This window comes from Bombina bombina, chromosome 11 (assembly GCF_027579735.1).
Source record: "Bombina bombina isolate aBomBom1 chromosome 11, aBomBom1.pri, whole genome shotgun sequence".
NCBI lineage: Eukaryota > Metazoa > Chordata > Amphibia > Anura > Bombinatoridae > Bombina > Bombina bombina.
The window spans coordinates 96,349,757-96,371,251 of record NC_069509.1 but is presented as its reverse complement, the minus strand read 5'-3'; the positions used below and the strand labels follow the sequence as shown (position 1 = coordinate 96,371,251).

The 21,495-nt window shown below is 40.1% G+C and overlaps 1 protein-coding gene across 1 annotated transcript in view; it reads right to left on the bottom strand.

Moving 5' to 3' along the window:
• UBN1 (ubinuclein 1) overlaps positions 1-21,495 on the bottom strand; it is a 412,348-nt gene that overhangs the window by 369,143 nt on the left and 21,710 nt on the right. The window contains exons 4-5 of the mRNA XM_053694221.1: positions 5,208-5,303; positions 3,264-3,398 (exon numbers count right to left, since the gene is read on the bottom strand). Coding sequence (XP_053550196.1) covers positions 3,264-3,398; positions 5,208-5,303 — 231 coding nt within the window. The remainder of the gene's footprint in view (positions 1-3,263; positions 3,399-5,207; positions 5,304-21,495) is intronic.

Below are 21,495 nucleotides of genomic sequence, written 5' to 3'. Positions count from 1 at the left end.
TTAACCCCTATACAGTCCCTGGTATCTGCTTTGCTGAGACCCAACCAAGCCCAGAGGGGAATACGATACCAAATGACGCCTTCAATAAGCTTTTTCAGTGGTTCTTAGCTCCTCACACATGCATCTGCATGCCTTGCTTTCCAAAAACAACTGCGCATTAATGGCGCGAAAATGAGGCTCTGCCTATGACTAGAAAAGGCCCCCAGTGAAAAAGGTGTCCAATACAGTGCCTGCCGTTTTTTTAATACAATCCCCAAGATTAAAATAACTCTTTAAAGTTATAATCCATTAAATATGCTTATAAAGTAATCGTTTTAGCCCAGAAAAATGTCTACCAGTCTTTAAAGCCCTTGTGAAGCCCTTTATTCTTATACTAAACTAAGAAAATGGCTTACCGGTTCCCATAGGGAAAATGACAGCCTTCCAGCATTACAAAGTCTTGTTAGAAATGTGTCATACCTCAAGCAGCAAAGTCTGCCCACTGTTTCCCCCAACTGAAGTTACTTCATCTCAACAGTCCTGTGTGGAAACAGCCATCGATTTTAGTAACGGTTGCTAAAATCATCTTCCTCTTACAAACAGAAATCTTCATCTCTTTTCTGTTTCAGAGTAAATAGTACATACCAGCACTATTTTAAAATAACAAACTCTTGATTGAAGGATAAAAACTACATTTAAACACCAAAAAACTCTTAACCATCTCCGTGGAGATGTTGCCTGTGCAACAGCAAAGAGAATGACTGGGGTAGGCGGAGCCTAGGAGGGATCATGTGACCAGCTTTGCTGGGCTCTTTGCCATTTCCTGTTGGGGAAGAGAATATCCCACAAGTAAGGATGACGCCATGGACCGGACACACCTATGTTGGAGAAATATTTACAAACATTAGAAAAATATTACAACAATTTTAAACTAATTACACCTACTCTAAGCCCCCTAATAAAATAACAAAGCCCCCCAAAATAAAAAAATGCCCTACCCTATTCTAAATTACTAAAGTTCAAAGCTCTTTTACCTTACCAGCCCTGAACAGGGCCCTTTGCGGGGCATGCCCCAAGAAGTTCAGCTCTTTTGCCTGTAAAAAAAAAAAAAAAAAACATACAATACCCCCCCAACATTAGAACCCACCACCCACATACCCCTAATCTAACCCAAACCCCCCTTAAATAAACCTAACACTAAGCCCCTGAAGATCATCCTACCTTGTCTTCACCATACCAGGTTCACCGATCCGTCCTGGCTCCAAAATCTTCATCCAACCCAAGCGGGGGCTTGCGATCCATCTTCCGGCGGCTGAAGAGGTCCAGAAGAGGCTCCAAAGTCTTCATCCTATCCGGGAAGAAGAGTAGATCCGGACCGGCAACCATCATCTTCCAAGCGGCATCTTCTATCTTCATCCGATGAGGACCGGCTCCATCCTGAAGACCTCCACCGCGGACCCATCTTCATCCGGCGACGTCCAACTGAAGAATGACGGTTCCTTTAAGGGACGTCATCCAAGATGGCGTCCCTCGAATTCCGATTGGCTGATGGAATTCTATCAGCCAATCGGAATTAAGGTAGGAATATTCTTATTGGCTGATGGAATCAGCCAATCAGAATCAAGATCAATCCGATTGGCTGATCCAATCAGATTGAGCTCGCATTCTATTGGCTGATCGGAACAGCCAATAGAATGCAAGCTCAATCTGATTGGTTGATTGGATCAGAATCAGAATATTCCTACCTTAATTCCGATTGGCTGATAGAATCCTATCAGCCAATCGGAATTCGAGGGACGCCATCTTGGATGACGTCCCTTAAAGGAACCGTCATTCTTCAGTTGGACGTCGCCGGATGAAGATGGGTCCGCGGTGGAGGTCTAAGATTTTCCTTATGTTTGTAAATATTGTTTTATTTTTTGTACTTTAGTTTATTTCATTGTAGTTATTTGTAGATATTGTATTTAATTAATGTATTGATAGTGTAGTGTTAGGTTTAATTGTAACTTAGGTTAGGATTTATTTTACAGGTAATTTTGTTATTATTTTAACTAGGTAACTATTAAATAGTTATTAACTATTTAATAGCTATTGTACCTGGTTAAAATAATTACAAAGTTACCTGTAAAATAAATATTAATCCTAAAATAGCTATAATATAATTAATAGTGTAGCTATATTAGGATTTATTTTACAGGTAAGTATTTAGCTTTAAATAGGAATAATTTATTTAATAAGAGATAATTAATTTCGTTAGATGTAAATTATATTTAACTTAGGGGGGTGTTAGGGTTAGACTTAGCTTTAGGGGTTAATACATTTATTAGAATAGCGGTGAGCTCCAGTCGGCAGATTAGGGGTTAATAATTGAAGTTAGGTGTCGGCGATGTTAGGGAGGGCAGATTAGGGGTTAATACTATTTATTATAGGGTTAGTGAGGCGGATTAGGGGTTAATAACTTTATTATAGTAGCGCTCAGGTCCGGTCGGCAAATTAGGGGTTAATAAGTGTAGGCAGGTGGAGGCGACATTGTGGGGGGCAGATTAGGGGTTAATAAATATAATATAGGGGTCGGCGATGATAGGGCAGCAGATTAGGGGTACATAGGGATAATGTAAGTAGCGGCGGTTTACGGAGCGGCAGATTAGGGGTTAATAATATGCAGGGGTCAGCGATAGCGGGGGCGGCAGATTAGGGGTTAATAAGTGTAAGGTTAGGGGTGTTTAGACTCGGGGAACATGTTAGAGTGTTAGGTGCAGACGTAGGAAGTGTTTCCGCATAGCAAACAATGGGGCTGCGTTAGGAGCTGAACGCGGCTTTTTTGCAGGTGTTAGGTTTTTCAGCTCAAACAGCCCCATTGTTTCCTATGGGGGAATCGTGCACGAGCACGTTTTTGAGGCTGGCCGCGTCCGTAAGCAACTCTGGTATCGAGAGTTGAAGCTGCGTTAAATATGCTCTACGCTCCTTTTTTGGAGCCTAACGCAGCCTTTATGTGGACTCTCAATACCAGAGTTATTTTTATGGTGCGGCCAGAAAAAAGCCGGCGTTAGCTACGCGGGTCCTTACCGACAAAACTCTAAATCTAGCCGTAAATAAATGCTAGATATAATGTTGTACATTAGACAAACCCTTGCCAGAGAATAATAAGCATTTGTATTTTTTAGTTTATATAATGGGTGCAATCATGTTTTAAACTATGTAACCTGTGCTGAGGCCAAAAACCTCACAGTGCTTAGTGTCCCTTTAATATTCATTTAACTTATAGTAGACAAAAAGAAGCTAACCTTGGGCGATTTCTTTTTTTTCTCTTTGATCTTCTCATCTTCGGATTCTGATGCTTGTCTGAACTGCAGTGTTCCTGAGTTGATGTAAAACCCTCCATATTTTGTGCTCAAAGAAGCCGGCACAAGCTCATCATACTGTTTAGGAGAAAATACATAAAATGAAAATCCTACAGTGAACTGATCCTATAAATAAAAAAATGTCATTATATAACACACAACAAACTTACAAAATAATATTTCAGTGCTTCACAAGCCTTACACACTACAGTATAAAACTATACAATTGAAGAATGATTTTATTTCCATGCATTTTTTAGCGAATACTACGCAGCATCTTAATTTTGCTCTTGACTTATTTATTTTCTTAATATATAAATTTTATTAATGAAAATAAGTTTAGTATTGTAATAACAGAGACCAAACATACTAGTGTTAAAGACATATTAAACTCTGCTCCTTTGGTAAAAAAAAAAGTTAACAGAAACAGATTGTGTAAAAACAAACAAGAACAATTTAATTGTTTTCTTGCAAAATGAGCACTTTCTTAGTGTAGCTTTTGCCCTCAGTGTGATAAGTCAGCTGACATCTTGACAATTTAGGTTACATTCTGACTGATCTGAGCATGAGCAAATCTGACTCCCTGTTTATCTTGTCTATTCACTTTATAGTAAACCTTCTCATGTTACTTTAGAAGTTTTATGACAACAGGCTTGATCACTGGTTTTCACACCTGTCCCCAGGCCTTACCCAACAGGCCAGATTTTCAGGGTTACCTTGGATGAGAGCAGGTAAAATAACCAGGTTTACCAATAAGCTGATTATTTCACCTGTATTCCAGATCCTCAAAATGTAGCCTGTTAGTGAGGCCTGAGGACAGGTTTAAAAACCAGTGGGCTAGATAAACCTTCCTGTAGACACCACAGCCTTATTGTAGGCCTGTGCCAGGAAGTAATGGACACTGCACAAGTGTAGTGCTTTTTTATTGTAAAAATGAAACAGACGGTTTAAAAAGAGCCACTGTAAATGTTCTCCCCATAATGTGTTCCCATATATCCATTTTACATACCTGAATATATTAAATTGTTTAAAGTTAGCCAAATTACAAAAAACTAACCTATGTTACGTCATTGAATATATCTGCTTTTTCCTGTTGAAACTGCTACCTATACTAAAAAATAATATATATATATATATATATATATATATATATAAATTACTGCAGTATTCTCTATACAAAAAGAGATAAGATTGAGGCATTTTTCATATACATAAAAAGATAAGCTAAAGGAGGTATGTACATTCTACAGGCTCCATCCATTTAAATTGGCATGTTCATGAAGACAATTGGTTAAGGTTTTTATTGAGAAATGCCAGCTATTTCATATACAAAAATAACCATAAAGGAGCAATGTCTCATATTTAATAAACTGCAGCTGGTATAAGTCATTAGAAACACATTAAGGGGAAAAATTTTTTATTGTAGTGTCCCTTTAAAAAGGGACATTGTACACTAGTTTTTTCTTTGCACAAATGTTTTGAAGATGATCCATTTATATGGCCCATCTGGGAGTGTGTTTGTAACAATGTATAGTTTTTTGTTTTTTTTTTAAATAACATTGTGCTGATTTTCAGACACCTAACCAAGCCCCAAAGTATCAGATGTATACACACGTTTACAGACTCCTGATGGCTCCAGTTAGTCTCATCTGTCTTTTCATATTCAGGGAAGGGGGAGGGGGAGAGTCTGCTGCCAGCCCCTTTCACTGGGGGTCCCAGACTAACCTCATCAACAGAGCTAAACTTGGAGCTTCTAAGTAAAATTTTAAAAGGTTTTATACTGGGTCTTTAGATCAGTATCTGTGCATATTTTCTTTATAGTAATGTCGATTTCAGCTATATGAAAATTAGTGTATACTGTCCCTTTAAGTACAGCTTCCATCTTACCGCTTCTGAGTTGTCTATAAATGAATCCGTCTCATCATAACCATAGCCCATATCAATTAAGTCTTGCATGCGGTCTTGCCGCTTCTTCTTGCAGCCCTGTGAACATAAACATATACAGGCTGATTAATGTTTGAGATGAAGTACTGAAGTCATATAACACCACATCATTAAACCACTCTTTCCCACCCCTATATTAAAAACATTAAAAAGGGACATGAAATCCAAATTGTGTTTAGAGGGAGCATACATTTAAAAACAACTTTACAGTTTACTTCTTGTATAAATTGTGTTTCTTTCTCTTGGTATCCTTTGTTGTAAGAAAAGCAATGCACTACTGGGAACTAACTGAACACATTGGTAAGTCAATGGCAAGAGGCATATTTGTTCAGCCACCAATCAGCAGCTTGCGCCCAGCTCCTGAGCCTACCCATGTATGCTCTACAACAAAGGATACCAACTTATATACAATTGTCTGCTCTATCTGAACCATGGAAGAAATTTTTTTGAGTTTCATGTCCCTTAAAAAAAACGTAACAGACATGGATTTAATGCTTTGAGCAAGATTTATCAAGCGCAAGTAGAATTCTCCTATTGGTTGTCCTCAGCTCACCTTTGGGCATGCTCAAAATTTAAAAAAAAAAAAAAAAAATGTGGGGGGCGGGGGGCGCTTCTCCATGGGCATTATGAATGACACACATTAGACAAATTACTTTCTTATACGGTTTCCTTCTCTCCACCGATCCTCAGGTTTGTTTTTAGATTAACCTAGCAGCTGCCTAGGGCCAGGAGTGTATCTACCACAGAGTAGTGGTGATGGATCTTCAGTAGTCTCAGACATCACTGCTTCTTTAAACAGCCTGTCTGACAAGAGGTCTTCCCTCTACTTTGTTCCCTCCCTTTCTCTTTTCCCTTGTCGGGCGGCACAGTGTGCACAGCAGGGGTCAAGTCTAGCGGGAACACATGGGAACGAAGTTCCTGCACTATTTTTGCAGGTGGAACTAAGTTGGGAGTTGCTGGAGCACAGTCTGGTTAGAGGGATAGTGAGATCCTCTTGTAATGGACAGTAATACTTCCTACAATTCACTAAATACAAGCCTGTCAACCGTCCTGCTGTGTGATCAACCCACACTGTTGCTTATATTTGCTCTGGGGTTATTTACAACAAAAACGAAGACAGCCAACCAGGTTTGAGGCAATATAAATGCAATTTAATGGTGCTAGTTTGATATTAGGATAGTACAAAACATGAAATAACCCAAACATGTGCAACAAGTGTCCTCTTATGCGTTACGTGTGAGCAAACACTTCGTCAGAGAGGTTATCTGGGTTATTTAGCTCCGCTCAGAAGAAATACGACTAATTCACCTTATGTATGTATGTATGTATGTATGTATGTATGTATGTATGTATGTATGTATGTATGTATGTATGTATGTATGTATGTATGTATGTATGTATGTATTAGGGATGCACCAAAATGAAAATTCTGGACCGAAACAGATACCGAAAATTCAGGATGCCCCTGGCCGAAAACCGAAACCGAAATGTTTTTTTTTTCTTTTTTAACTACAGTGTGTGTGTGTGTGTGTGTGTGTGTGTGTGTGTGTGTGTGTGTGTGTAACAGAGAGCTTGTAGGCAGGAAAGCTCCAACAAATGGGCGTGGTCACTTTTACCGTAGGGCGTGATCTGCAGTGAAACTCTACAAGGGAAAGCATAGTTATAGCCAGACAACAATACGAGGTGGACATGTGTTTTATTTTGGGTGTAGTTATCCATGCAATGGGCGTGGCTGCACCTGATCGTCTCTCATTGCATCTCCGTCTAGTTCCTGGTTCGGGTTTCACACTGACCCGTCAGATTATATGTCCGGAGCCCCAAATGGAGTCTGTCTGTCACTTATCACCAGGACCACCGGACTTAGCTACGAGCTTACGTGCAAGGTGGTTATAGAAAGTTACTGTGCTTTTTTGTATACACTGTCTGGTGGGTGCTAATTTGTACCAGCTGTGTGCGAGCTTGGGGCTAATGCATATATAGTGTGCACGCATATTTGCCTCAGGCGAATAGAATGTCTACACACAAGAGGCTGGTGTATAAGCACTGTATATAAGGCTTATACATATTCACTGTGTGTGCTTAGGGCTGTGTCTGATAATATTAAGTGTTTATAAACATGTTAGCCTCCTTTGAATACTGTATTCAGAACTTTGGTTTCCTTCTAAAAAAAAAAAAAAAAAAAAAAAGGGCACTGCTGGTTTCAAATATCATCATGTCATGGTACTTATGTGTGTTCTCTGTGTACCATGCCAGTGCTGTGCTACTCACCTTATGCTAAGGATAGACATGTAACTCAATAGAACAGGGGAGGGCTGTACATTTTTAGCCATTTTGGTCCTCTTTGGGCCAAAATTGGAGTTGCACATTTTCGGCTTGGTGCATCACTAGTATTATCCTTTATTTAGTTCTGTGTAACAGAATCAGATTTAACCATTTTTTATCTCTTTTTTACCAATTATCAAAATAAAGTATAGTCCTAGAAAAGTATTATTATATATAAAACAGTAAGTCAAGTAATGATCTCAAACAGCAGTTCTAGGCTGGCATCAAATTTGAAATATGCTACACAATAATTTTACCGAAAACAAAAAGGCATAAAAACCGAAATAACCAAAAATGCCATTTTCGGCCGAAACTTTCTGCGGCCGAAATTTCGGTGCATCCCTAGTATGTATGTATGTATGTATGTATGTATGTATGTATGGGCACACACAGTAAAACATAATTTATGTAAGAACTTACCTGATAAATTCATTTCTTTCATATTAGCAAGAGTCCATGAGCTAGTGACGTATGGGATATACATTCCTACCAGGAGGGGCAAAGTTTCCCAAACCTCAAAATGCCTATAAATACACCCCTCACCACACCCACAATTCAGTTTAACGAATAGCCAAGAAGTGGGGTGATAAGAAAGGAGCGAAAGCATCAGAAATAAGGAATTGGAATAATTGTGCTTTATACAAAAAAAAAAAAATATCATAACCACCACAAAAAGGGTGGGCCTCATGGACTCTTGCTAATATGAAAGAAATGAATTTATCAGGTAAGTTCTTACATAAATTATGTTTTCTTTCATGTAATTAGCAAGAGTCCATGAGCTAGTGACGTATGGGATAGCAGATACCCAAGATGTGGAACTTCCACGCAAGAGTCACTAGAGAGGGAGGGATAAAATAAAGACAGCCAATTCCACTGAGAAAATAATCCACAACCCAAGTCAAAAAGTTTTAATCTTATAATGAAAAAAAAACTGAAATTATAAGCAGAAGAATCAAACTGAAACAGCTGCCTGAAGTACTTTTCTACCAAAAACTGCTTCAGAAGAAGAAAAAACATCAACATGGTAGAAATTAGTAAAAGTATGCAAAGAATACCAAGTTGCTGCTTTGCAAATTTGATCAACAGAAGCTTCATTCCTAAAAGCCCAGGAAGTAGACTGACCTAGTAGAATGAGCCGTAATCCTTTGAGGCGGGAACTTACCCGACTCTACATAAGCATGATGAATCAAGGACTTTAACCAAGATGCCAAGGAAATAGCAGAAGCCTTCTGACCTTTCCTGGAACCAGAAAGATAACAAATAGACTAGAAGTCTTTCTAAAACCTTTAGTAGCTTCAACATAATATTTCAACGCTCTTACTACATCCAAAGAATGTAAAGATTTCTCCATAGAATTCTTAGGATTAGGACACAATGAAGGGACAGCAATCTCTCTACTAATGTTGTTACAATTCACAACCTTAGGTAAAAAGTTAAATGAAGTCCGCAATACCGCCTTATCCTGATGAAAAATCAGAAAAGGAGATTCACAAGAAAGAGCAGATAACTCAGAAACTCTTCTAGCAGAAGAGATGGCCAAAAGGAACAACACTTTCCAAGAAAGTAATTTAATATCCAGAGAATACATAGGCTCAAACGGAGGAGCCTGTAAAGCCCTCAAAACCAAATTAAGACTCCAAGGAGGAGAGATTGACTTAATTACAGGCTTGATGCGAACCAAAGCCTGTACAAAACGACGAAATATCAGGATGATTAGCAATTTTTCTGTGGAATAAAACAGAAAGAGCAGAGATTTGTCCTTGCAAGGAACTTGCAGACAAACCCTTATCCAAACCATCCTGAAGAAACTGTAAAATTCTAGGAATTCTAAAAGAATGCCAGAAGAATTTATGAGAAGAACACCATGAAAATGTAAGTCTTCCAAACTCGATAATAAATATTTCTAGAAACAGATTTACAAGCCTGTAACATAGTATTCATCACCGAGTCAGAGAAACCTCTATTACTAAGCACTAAGCGTTCAATTTCTATACCTTCAAATTTAATGATTTGAGATCCTGATGGAAAAACAGACCTTGAGAAAGAAGGTCTGGCCTTAATGGAAGTGGCCAAGGTTGGAAACTGGACATCCAAACAAGATCTGCATACCAAAACCTGTGAGGCCATGCTGGAGACACCAGCAACACAAAACGATTGTTCCATGATGATTTTGGAGATCACTCTTGGAAGAAGAACTAGAGGCGGGAAGATATAAGCAGGTTGATAACACCAAGGAAAAGCCTGTACAAAACGACGAAATATCAGGATGATTAGCAATCTTTCTGTGAAAAAGAACAGAAAGAGCAGAGATTTGACCTTTCAAAGAGTTTGCAGACAAACCCTTATCCAATCCATCTTGAAGAAACTGCAAAATTATAGGAATTCTAAAAGAATGCCAAGAGAATTTATGAGAAGAACACCAAGAAATGAAAAAGTCTTCCAGACTCGGTAATAAATCTTTCTAGACACAGATTTACGAGCCTGCAACATAGTATTAATCACTGAGTCAGAGAAACCTCTATGACTGAGAATCAAGCGTTCAATCTCCATACCTTCAAATTTAATGATTTGAGATCCTGATGGAAAAATGGGCCTTGAGATAGACGGTCTGGCCTTAACGGAAGTGTCCAAGGTTGGCAACTTGCCATCCGAACGAGATCCGCATACCAAAACCTGTGAGGCCATGCTGGAGCCACCAGCAATACAAACTAACGTTCCATTAGAATTTTGGAAATCACTTTTGGAAGAAGAACTAGAGGCGGAAAGATATAAGCAGGTTGATAATTCCAAGGAAGCGACAACGCGTCCACTGCTTCCGCCTGAGGATGCCTGGATCTGGACAGATACCTGGGAAGTTTCTTGTTTAGATGAGAGGCCATCAGATCTATTTCTGGAAGTCCCCAGATTTGAACAATCTGAAGAAAAACCTATGGGTGAAGAGACCATTCGCCCGGATGTAACGTCTGGCGACTGAGATAATCCGCTTCCCAATTGTCTACACCTGGGATGTGAACCGCAGAGATTAGACAGGAGCTGGATTCCGCCCATACAAGTATCCGAGATACTTCTTTCATAGCTTGAGGACTGTGAGTCCCACCATGATGATTTACATACGCCACGGTTGTGACATTGTCTGTCTGAAAACAAATAAACTATTCTCTCTTCAGAAGAGGCCAGAACTGAAGAGCTCTGAAAATCGCACAGAGTTCCAAAATGTTGATTTGTAATTTCGCCTCCTGAAATTCCAAAACCCCCTGCGCTGTCAGAGATCCCCATACAGCTCCCCAACCTGAAAGACTCGCATCTGTTGAGATCACAGTCCAGGTTGAACGAACAAAAGAGGCCCCTTGAATTAGATGATGGTGATTCAACCACCAAGTCAGAGAAGATCGAACATTGGGATTTAAGGATATTAATTGTGATATCTTTGTATAATCCCTGCACCACTGGTTCAGCATACAAAGCTGGAGAGGTCTCATGTGAAAGCGAGCAAAGGAGATCGCAACCGATGCAGCAGTCATGAGACCTAGAATTTCCATGCACAAAGCTACCGAAGGGATTGATTGAGACTGAAGGATTCGACAAGCTGAAACCAACGTCAGACGTCTCTTTTCTGTTAGAGACAAAGTCATGGACACTGAATCTATTTGAAAACCCAAAAAGGTTACCTTTGTCTGAGGAATCAAGGAACTCTTTGGTAAATTGATCCTCCAACCATGTCTTTGAAGAAACAACACAAGTTGATTCGTATGAGATTCTGCAGAATGTAAAGACTGAGCAAGTACCAAGATATTGTCCAAATAACAGAGAGAAGGGCACCGAGAACCTTTGAAAAGATCCTTGGAGCTGTTGCTAGGCCAAACGGAAGGGCAACAAACTGGTAATGCTTGTCTAGAAAAGAGAATCTCAGGAACTGATAGTGATCTGGATGAATTGGAATATGAAGATATGCATCCTGTAAGTCTATTGTAGACATATAATGCCCTTGCTGAACAAAAAGGCAGAATAGTCCTTATAGTTACCATTTTGAATGTTGGTATCCTTACATAACGATTCAATATTTTTAGATCCAGAACTGGTCTGGAGGAATTCTCCTTCTTTGGTACAATGAATAGATTTGAGTAAAACCCCAGACCCCGTTACAGAACTGGAACAATTACCCCAGCCAACTCTAGGTCTGAAACACATTTCAGAAACGCCTGAGCCTTCACTGGGTTTACTGGAATGCGTGAGAGAAAAAAAAAAATCTTCTCACAGGCGGCCTTACCTTGAAACCTATTCTGTACCCCTGTGAAACAATGTTCTGAATCCAAAGACTGTGAATCGAAATGATCCAAATATCTTTGAAAAATCGTAACCTGCCCCCTACCAGCTGTGCTGGAATGAGAGCCGCACCTTCATGCGGATTTGGGAGCTGGTTTTGACTTTCTAAAAGGCTTGGATTTATTCCAGACTGGAGAAGGTTTCCAAACGGAAACCGTTCCTTTAGAGGAAGGGTCAGGCTTCTGTTCCTTATTCTGACGAAAGGAACGAAAACGATTAGCAGCCCTATATTTACCTTTAGATTTTTTGTCCTGAGGCAAAAAGGTTCCTTTCCCCCCAGTAAGTGTTGAAATAATAGAATCCAACTGTGAACCAAATAATGTATTACCTTGGAAAGAAAGAGAAAGCAAAGTTGACTTAGAAGTCATATCTGCATTCCAAGATTTAAGCCATAAAGCTCTTCTAGCTAAAATACCTAAAGACATACACCTGACATCAATTCTAATGATATCAAAAATGGCATCACAAATAAAGTTATTAGCATGTTGAAGAAGTTTAACAATGCTATAAGCATTATGGTCTGACACTTGTTGCGCTAAAGCCTCCAACCAGAAAGTGGAAGCTGCAGCAACATCAGCCAAAGAAATAGCAGGTCTAAGAAGATTACCTGAACATAAATAAGCTCTCCTTAGAAAGGATTCAAGATTCCTATCTAAAGGATCCTTAAAGGAAGTACTATCCGCCATAGGAATAGTAGTACGTTTAGCAAGAGTAGAAATAGCGCCATCAACTCTAGGGATTTTGTCCCAAAATTCTAATCTATCAGATGGCACAGGGTACAATTTCTTAATCCTTGGAGAAGGAGTGAATTAAGTACCCAGACTATTCCATTCCCTAGAAATTACTTCTGAAATAGCATCAGGAACTGGAAAAACTTCTGGAATAACTACATGAGGTTTAAAAACCGAACTTAAACACTTAGTAGATTTAGTATCAAGGACTAGACTCCTCAATATCTAATGCAATCAACACTTTAAGTAAAGAACGAATAAACTCCATCTTAAATAAATATGAAGATTTATCAGTGTCAATATCTGAGGCAGAATCGTCTGAACCAGATAGATCCTCATCAGAAACAGTTAAGTCAGAATGATGGCGGTCACTTAAAAATTCATCTGAAATATGAGAAGTTTTAAAAGACCTTTTACGTTTACTGGAAGGAGGAATAACAGACAGAGCCTTCCTAAAAGAATTAAAAACAAATTCTTTTACATTAACAGGGACATCCTGAACATTAGATGTTGAAGGAAAAACAACAGGTAAAGGATTATTACTAATGGAGATATTTTCTGCGTTTGATAGTTTATCACGACAACTAACACAAACTACAGCCGGAGGAACAGATACCAAAAGTTTACAACAAATGCACTTAACTTTGGTAGAACCAGCATCAGGCAGCGTCTTTCCAGAAGTAGATTCTGATCCAGGGTCAGGTTGAGACATCTTGCAATATGTAACAGAAAAAAACAACATATAAAGCAAAATGATCAAATTCCTTAACCTTTTAACGCCGTTATATTCCGTCATAATTACACTGGGCTTTAAAGCCGTTATGACGGAATAGAACGTCATAACAAACGGCTGTCCTGAAGCCTTCTGTGCTTCTAGGACTTGATCGCGGTCTGGAGGGCGTTCCTAGGGTTGTAGGGACGCCCCCCAGATGCGATCCAATAATTGAAATCTCGCGATCGTATGCACGATTGCGTAGTTTCAATTTGTCTACATCGGAACAGGTGTTCCGATGTAGGCACTTTCACCCTGTCACTAAAGGGTTAAATGACAGTTTCAGGAATGGGAAAAAATGCCAAATAAACAAGCCACTAGCAACCAGAAGCAATGAAAAAGTGAGACTTAAATAATGTGAAAAAATGTGGAGACAAGAATGACGCCCACATTTTTGCCGCCAGGTATGACGGCCACATTGGCGCCAAGTACAATGCCCATATTTTTTGGCGCCAAGTATGACGGCCACATCATTGGCGCCAAGTACAACGCCCATATTTTTTGGCGCCAAGTATGACGCCACATCCTCTGACGCCGAAAAATGATGCCCACATTTTTTTGCACAAAAAAACGTCTGAAACACATAGACGTCAAATTACGCAACCACGAACAAACTTCCGGCGTCAACTATGGCGCCGGAAATTTCAAAATTTTGCGCCAAAAAAATTTTGCGCCAAGAATGACGCAATAAATTGAAGCATTTTCAGCCCCCGCGAGCCTAACAGCCCGCAGGGAAAAAAGTCAATTGAAAATTTTTAAGGTAAGAAAAAAAATATTTATTCATATGCATTATCCCAAATAATGAAACTGACAGTCTGAATGAAGGAATACTGATAATCCTGAATCATGGCAAATATAAGTTTAAACACATAGATTTAGAACTTTACATATAAAGTGCCCAACCATAGCTTAGAGTGTCATAAATAAAATAAGACTTACTTACCCTAAGACACTCATCTACATATAGTAGATAGCCAAACCAGTACTGAAACGAGAATCAGTAGAGGTAATGGTATATAAGAGTATATCGTCGATCTGAAAAAGGGAGGTAGAAGAAATCACTACGACCGATAACAGAGAACCTATGAAATAGATCCCCTAGAGGAAGACCATTGTATTCAAATAGGCAATACTCTCTTCACATCCCTCTGACATTCACTGCAATCTGAGAGGAAAACCGGGCTTCAGCCTGCTGCGAAGCGCATATCAACGTAGAATCTAGCACAAACTTACTTCACCACCTCCATGGGAGGCAAAGTTTGTAAAACTGAATTGTGGGTGTGATGAGGGGTGTATTTATAGGCATTTTGAGGTTTGGGAAACTTTGCCCCTCCTGGTAGGAATGTATATCCCATACGTCACTAGCTCATGGACTCTTGCTAATTACATGTAAGAAAATTATATATATACACACACACACACACACATATACATATACAGAGAAGTGCACTCACAGGAACGAACAACTGGCTCAATACCATTGTTAGCCTGTTATATGGCGATTTACCACCTGGGTGCAACTTCTTTTAGTTCAGTAACGCTTTTCACAGAAAAGAACTTTCCTGTAGTATATCAGTCTGATCCCACCTATTACGGTCAGTCCAGCGCCGAAATACCAGGCAATCCTCTCTGAACAAGGAACACAGCAACCCCAGACGATCATTTCGGCCTTCATTGGGCCTTGTCAGTGAGGTGTAGCCGTATTCCTCTAAGCACACTGAGCAAGGAGTCCACGTCTGGTTGCCCCTTTTTCCCATAGGGAGACTAAATACATGCAGAGAGAAGTGCACTCACAGGAACGAACAACTGGCTCAATACCTTTGTTAGCCTGTTCTATGGCGATTTACCACCTGGGTGCAACTTTCCTGTAGTATATCAGTCTGATCCCGCCTATTAGGTCAGCCCAGCGCCTAAAACAACAAATATAATGGTGGTCTATGACTTTTGCACAGTACTGTGTGTATATGTATGTATATATATATATATATATATATATATATATATATATATATATATATATATATATATATATATATATATATATATATATATATATAGTATTTATTATTTAAATTTTAATAATGAGAAAGCCATATTTGTAGCCTGCAGTATATAAAAAATACAGGGTAATAGAGTCTAAAACATAGTAACCTTCTTATTTCTACAAGTGCCCCTTACAGACCCAGAATAGTTTCAAATAAGCTAATTACCGCTGTACTATAATACTATTTTTTGTTTCTAAATTAAAACTATGTGAACTAAAAAAAAAAATATTTCCCTCCGTGCAAAGTGTCCTGATTAATTTTAAGATGACCTAAAATATAGGCACTGCTTTTATGACTAAAAATCAGACATGATTTTAAAAAGAGTGTTTAACAGCAATAAAACAAAATCTCTCATGTGCATGCAGGGGCCAGGATGCGGAGACTGAATTAGGGAGGCCCATTAGAAGAATCATGTGTGTTAAAGGGACGTGAAACAAGATTTTTCTTTCATGATTCAGATAGAGAATATAATTTTTTAAAAGTTTCCAATTTACTTCTATTATCAAATTTGCTTTGTTCTCATGTTATTCTTTGTTAAAAAGATATCTAGATAGGTAGTGTGCACATACCTGAAGCACTACATAACAGGAAGTAGTGCTGCCATCTAGTGCTCTTGCTAATGTATAACTTTATTGCAAAACTGCGGCCATATAGTGCTGCAGACATATGCACACTCCTTTCCTTCCTGCTGTTCAACAAAGGATAACAAGAAAACAAAGAAAATTGAGAAATAGAAGTAAATTGCAAAGTTGTTTAAAACTATATGTTCTGAATTATAAAATGAAAAAAAACTAAATTTATGCTTACCTGATAAATGTATTTCTCTTGTGGTGTATCCAGTCCACGGGTTCATCCATTACTTGTGGGATATTCTCCTTCCCAACAGGAAGCTGCAAGAGGACACCCACAGCAGAGCTGTCTATATAGCTCCTCCCCTAACTGCCACCCCAAGTCATTCGACCGAAGACAAGCAAGAAAAAAGGAGAAACTATAGGGTGCAGTGGTGACTGTAGGTTAAAAATAAAAAACACCTGCCTTAAAATGACAGGACGGGCCGTGGACTGGATACACCACAAGAGAAATAAATTTATCAGGTAAGCATAAATTTTGTTTTCTCTTGTAAAGGTGTATCCAGTCCACGGGTTCATCCATTACTTGTGGGATACCAATACCAAAGCTTTAGGACACGGATGAAGGGAGGGACAAGGCAGGCACTTAAACGGAAGGTACCACTGCCTGCAAGACCTCTCTCCCAAAAATAGCCTCAGAAAAAGCAAAATTATCGAATTTGTAGAATTTAGAAAAAGTGTGAAGCGAAGACCAAGTTGCCGCCTTGCAAATCTGTTCAACAGAAGCCTCATTTTTAAAGGCCCAAGTGGAAGCCACAGCACTAGTAGAATGAGCTGTAATTCTTTCAGGAGGCTGCTGGCCAGCAGTCTCATAACCTAAGCGGATTATGCTTCTCAGCCAAAAAGAAAAAGAAGTTGCCGAACCCCTTTGGCCTCTCCTCTGTCCAGAGTAGACAACAAACAAAGCAGATGTTTGACGAAAATCCTTTGTAGCTTGTAAATAAAACTTTAAAGCATGAACCACATCAAGATTGTGTAAAAGACGTTCCTTCTTTGAGGAAGGATTAGGACATAATAAAGGAACAACAATCGCCTGATTGATGTTCTTATTAGATACTACCTTAGGTAGAAACCCAGGTTTGGTACGCAAAACTACCTTATCTGCATGGGAAATCAGATAAGGGGAATCACACTGTAAAGCAGATAACTACGAAACTCTACGAGCCGAGGAGATAGCTACTAGAAACAGAACTTTCCAAGATAAAAGTTTAATATCTATGGAATGCAAAGGTTCAAACGGAACCCCTTGAAGAACTAAATTTAAACTCCATGGCGGAGCAACAGGTTTAAACACAGGCTTAATTCTAATTAAAGCCTGAAAAAATGCCTGAATGTCTGGAACCTCAGCCAGACGTTTGTTCAAAAGAATAGACGGAGCAGAAATCTGTCCCTTTAAGGAACTAGCAGACAATCCTTTCTCCAATCCCTCTTGGAGAAAGGATAAGATTCTAGGAATCCTGATTTTACTCCATGAGTAACCCTTGGATTCACACCAATGAAGATATTTACACCATATATTATGATAGATTTTCCTGGTGACAGGCTTTCGAGCCTGAATTAAGGTATCAATGACCGACTCAGAGAAACCACGCTTTGATAAAATCAAGCGTTCAATCTCCAAGCAGTCAGACGCAGAGAAATTAGATTTGGATGTTTGAAAGGACCTTGAAGTAGAAGGTCCTGCCTCAGCGGCAGAGTCCATGGTGGAAAGGATGACATGTCCACCAGATCTGCATACCAAGTCCTGCGTGGCCATGCAGGAGCTATCAAAATCACCGAAGCTTTCTCCTGCTTCATCTTGTCAATCAGACGAGGGAGCAGAGGAAACGGTGGAAACACATAAGCCAGGCTGAAGGACCAGGGCGCTGCTAGAGCATCTATCAGCGCTGCCTTGGGATCCCTGGACCTAGACCCGTAACAAGGAAGCTTGGCATTCTGACGAGACGCCATGAGATCCAGTTCTACTTTGCCCCATAGTTGAATCAACTGGGCAAACACCTCCGGATGGAGCTCCCACTCCCCCGGATGAAAAGTCTGCCGACTTAAGAAATCCGCCTCCCAGTTCTCTACTCCTGGGATATGGATAGCTGAGAGATGGCAAGAGTGAACCTCTGCCCATAGAATTATCTTTGAAACCTCCAACATCGCCAGGGGGCTCCTTGTACCCCCCTGATGGTTGATATAGGCTACAGTCGTAATGTTGTCCAACTGAAATCTGATGAAACTGACCACAGCTAGCCGAGGCCAAGCCTGAAGAGCATTGAATATCGCTCTTAGTTCCAGAATGTTTATCGGAAGGAGGGCTTCCTCCTGAGTCCACGATCCCTGAGCCTTCAGGGAGTTCCAGACTGCGCCCCAGCCCAGAAGGCTGGCATCTGTCCGAGATAGCCACCAGAGAAGAGAATCCCTGGTCTCTTGATCCAGATTTAGCAGAGGGGACAAATCTGTAATCCCCATTCCACTGATTGAGCATGCAAAGTTGCAGTGGTCTGAGATGTAGGCGGGCAAACGGAACTATGTCCATTGCCGCTACCATTAAGCCGATTACTTCCATACACTGAGCCACCGACGGCTGAGAAGTGGAATAAAGAGCACGGCAGGAAGTTAGAAGCTTTGACAACCTGACCTCTGTCAGAAAAATCTTCATTTCTACTGAATCTATCAGAGTTCCTAGGAAGGAAACTCTTGTGAGAGGGGAGAGAGAACTCTTTTCTTCGTTCACCTTCCACCCATGAGACCTCAGGAATGCCAGAACAATGTCCGTATGGGACTTGGCGATTTGAAAATTCGACGCCTGTATCAGAATGTCGTCTAGGTAAGGAGCCACCGCTATGCCTCGTGGCCTTAGAACCACCAGTAGGGACCCTAGAACCTTCGTAAAGATTCTTGGTGCCGTGGCTAACCCGAAGGGAAGAGCCACAAACTGGTAATGCCTGTCTAGGAAGGCGAACCTGAGAAACCGATGATGATCCCTGTGTATCGGAATGTGTAGATAATTTCCTTCTTGTTTTGCAGTAGAGGAAGTTGAAGCTGCACCACTCTTAAAGTTTCGAAAGGAACGAAAATTAGTCTGTTTGGTCCTTAATTTGTTGGACCTATCCTGGGGAAGGGCGTGGCCTCTTCCTCCAGTAATATCAGAAATGATCTCCTTCAGTCCAGGCCCGAATAGGGTCTGCCCTTTGAAGGGGATGTTGAGAAGCTTAGACTTTGAAGTAACGTCAGCTGACAAGGATTTAAGCCATAGCACCCTACTCCCCTGAATGGCAAAACCTGAATTCTTAGCCGTTAGCTTTGTTAAATGAAAAATGGCGTCAGAAATAAATTAATTGGCTAATTTAAGAGCTTTAAGCCTGTCTAGGATATCATCCAACGGGGTCTCCACCTGTAGAGCCTCTTCAAGAGACTTGAACCAGAAAGCCGCTGCAGCAGTGACTGGGGCAATGCATGCAAGAGGCTGGATAATAAAACCTTGTTGTATAAAGATTTTCTTAAGGAAACCCTCTAATTTCTTATCCATTGGATCTAGGAAAGCACAACTGTCCTCGACGGGGATAGTTGTACGCTTAGCTAGGGTAGAGACTGCAGGAGGGGGAGAGAATGGTACACCTGGTCTATCCCATTCCTTCGTAATAATTTCTGAAAACCTCTCAGGGATTGGAGAAACATCAGTGTAAACAGGCACTGCAAAGTATTTGTGACACCATTGTAGTCCCAGAGAAATTGTGTAAAATCGACAGTCATCCAGAGTTGCTAAAACCTCCCTTAGCAACAAGCTGAGGTGTTCAAGCTTAAATTTAAATGAGGCCATTTCAGAGTCAGACTGAAGTAACGCCTTCCCTGAATCAGAAATGTCACCCACAGATAGAAGCTCTCCTGCTTCGGCTTCTGTACATTGTGAGGGTATATCAGACATAGCTACTAAAGCGTCAGAGAGCTCTGTATTTGTTCTAGCCCCAGAGCTGTCTCGCTTTCCTTGTAACCATGGCAGTTTGAACAATACCTCTGTGAGGGTATGATTCATAACTGCCGCCATGTTTTATAAGGTAAACGCATTGGACGCGCTAGATGTACTTGGCGTCCCTTGAGTGGGAGTTATAGGTTCTGACACGTGGGGAGAGCTAGATGGCATAACCTCCCTTTTGTCAGTCTCAGAAACCTCAGGTGATAAATCTTTAAAAGCCATAATATGATCTTTATAACTTATAGAAAGGTCAGTGCATTTGGTACACATTCTAAGAGGGTGTTCCACAATGGCTTCTTAACATAATGAACAAGGAGTTTCCTCTATGTCAGACATGTTTAACAGACTAGTAATGAGACCAGCAAGCTTGGAAAACACTTTAATAAATGTGAAAAAAGCAATAAATATAAAAACGGTACTGTGCCTTTAACAGAAAAAAAAACTACCACATAAACTGCAAAACAGTTATAAAAAGTAGTAAACTCTACAAAATTTTTACAGTGTGTATAAGGGACTAAAGCAGCATTGCACCCACTTGCAAATGGATGATTAACCCCTCAGGCCCAAAAACGAATTAGAAAAACATTAAAACTGCTAACAAACCGTCAAACACACTGCCACAGCTGTGCTGTGGCTCCTACCTGCCCTTAAAAACGATTCTTGCAGGAACAAAACCCTCTATAGAGGTCCTATAAGCCAGAGGACTCCTTAAGGGAAGCTGGATGTCTCAGACTGAAAATCAACTGCACATTTAGAGCTTGAAAATAGGCCCCTCCCTACCATGCACTCAAAGTCAGAGGGCCTTAAAAAAAAGTACTCCTAGGAGTAATCTAACAAGCCATGTGGAAAACTAGGCCCCAAATAATGATTTATCACCCTCAGAGAAAAAAAAGTTTTTATTTTTATAAATCATGCAAACGTTTTTACACTAAGTAATATAAGTATTAACATGATCCCTTATTTGCAAGCATGATCCCAGTTGTTGTTAAAATCACTGTATCAGGCTTACCTTAAATATACCAGGCACTGTAAGCATTTTCTAGACCTTATCTCTCTAGAAAAAAAAAAAATATATACTGAACATACCTCAAAGCAGGCAATCTGCAGACCGTCCCCCCAACTGAAGTTTTCTTTCCATACTCATCAAAACCTCCAGGCAGAATTCTTCTTCCAATTTCTGCCTGAGAGTAAAAACAGTACAACGCCGGTACCGTTTAAAAATAACAAACTTTTGATTGAAGGTAAAAACTACACTAAGTCACCACATCTCTCTTGATACTTCCTTTCTTGTCGAGAGCTGCAAGAGAATGACTGGGGGTGGCAATTAGGGGAGGAGCTATATAGACAGCTCTGCTGTGGGTGTCCTTCCTGTTGGGAAGGAGAATATCCCACAAGTAATGGATGAACCCGTGGACTGGATACACCTTTACAAGAGAAAAATACGATAC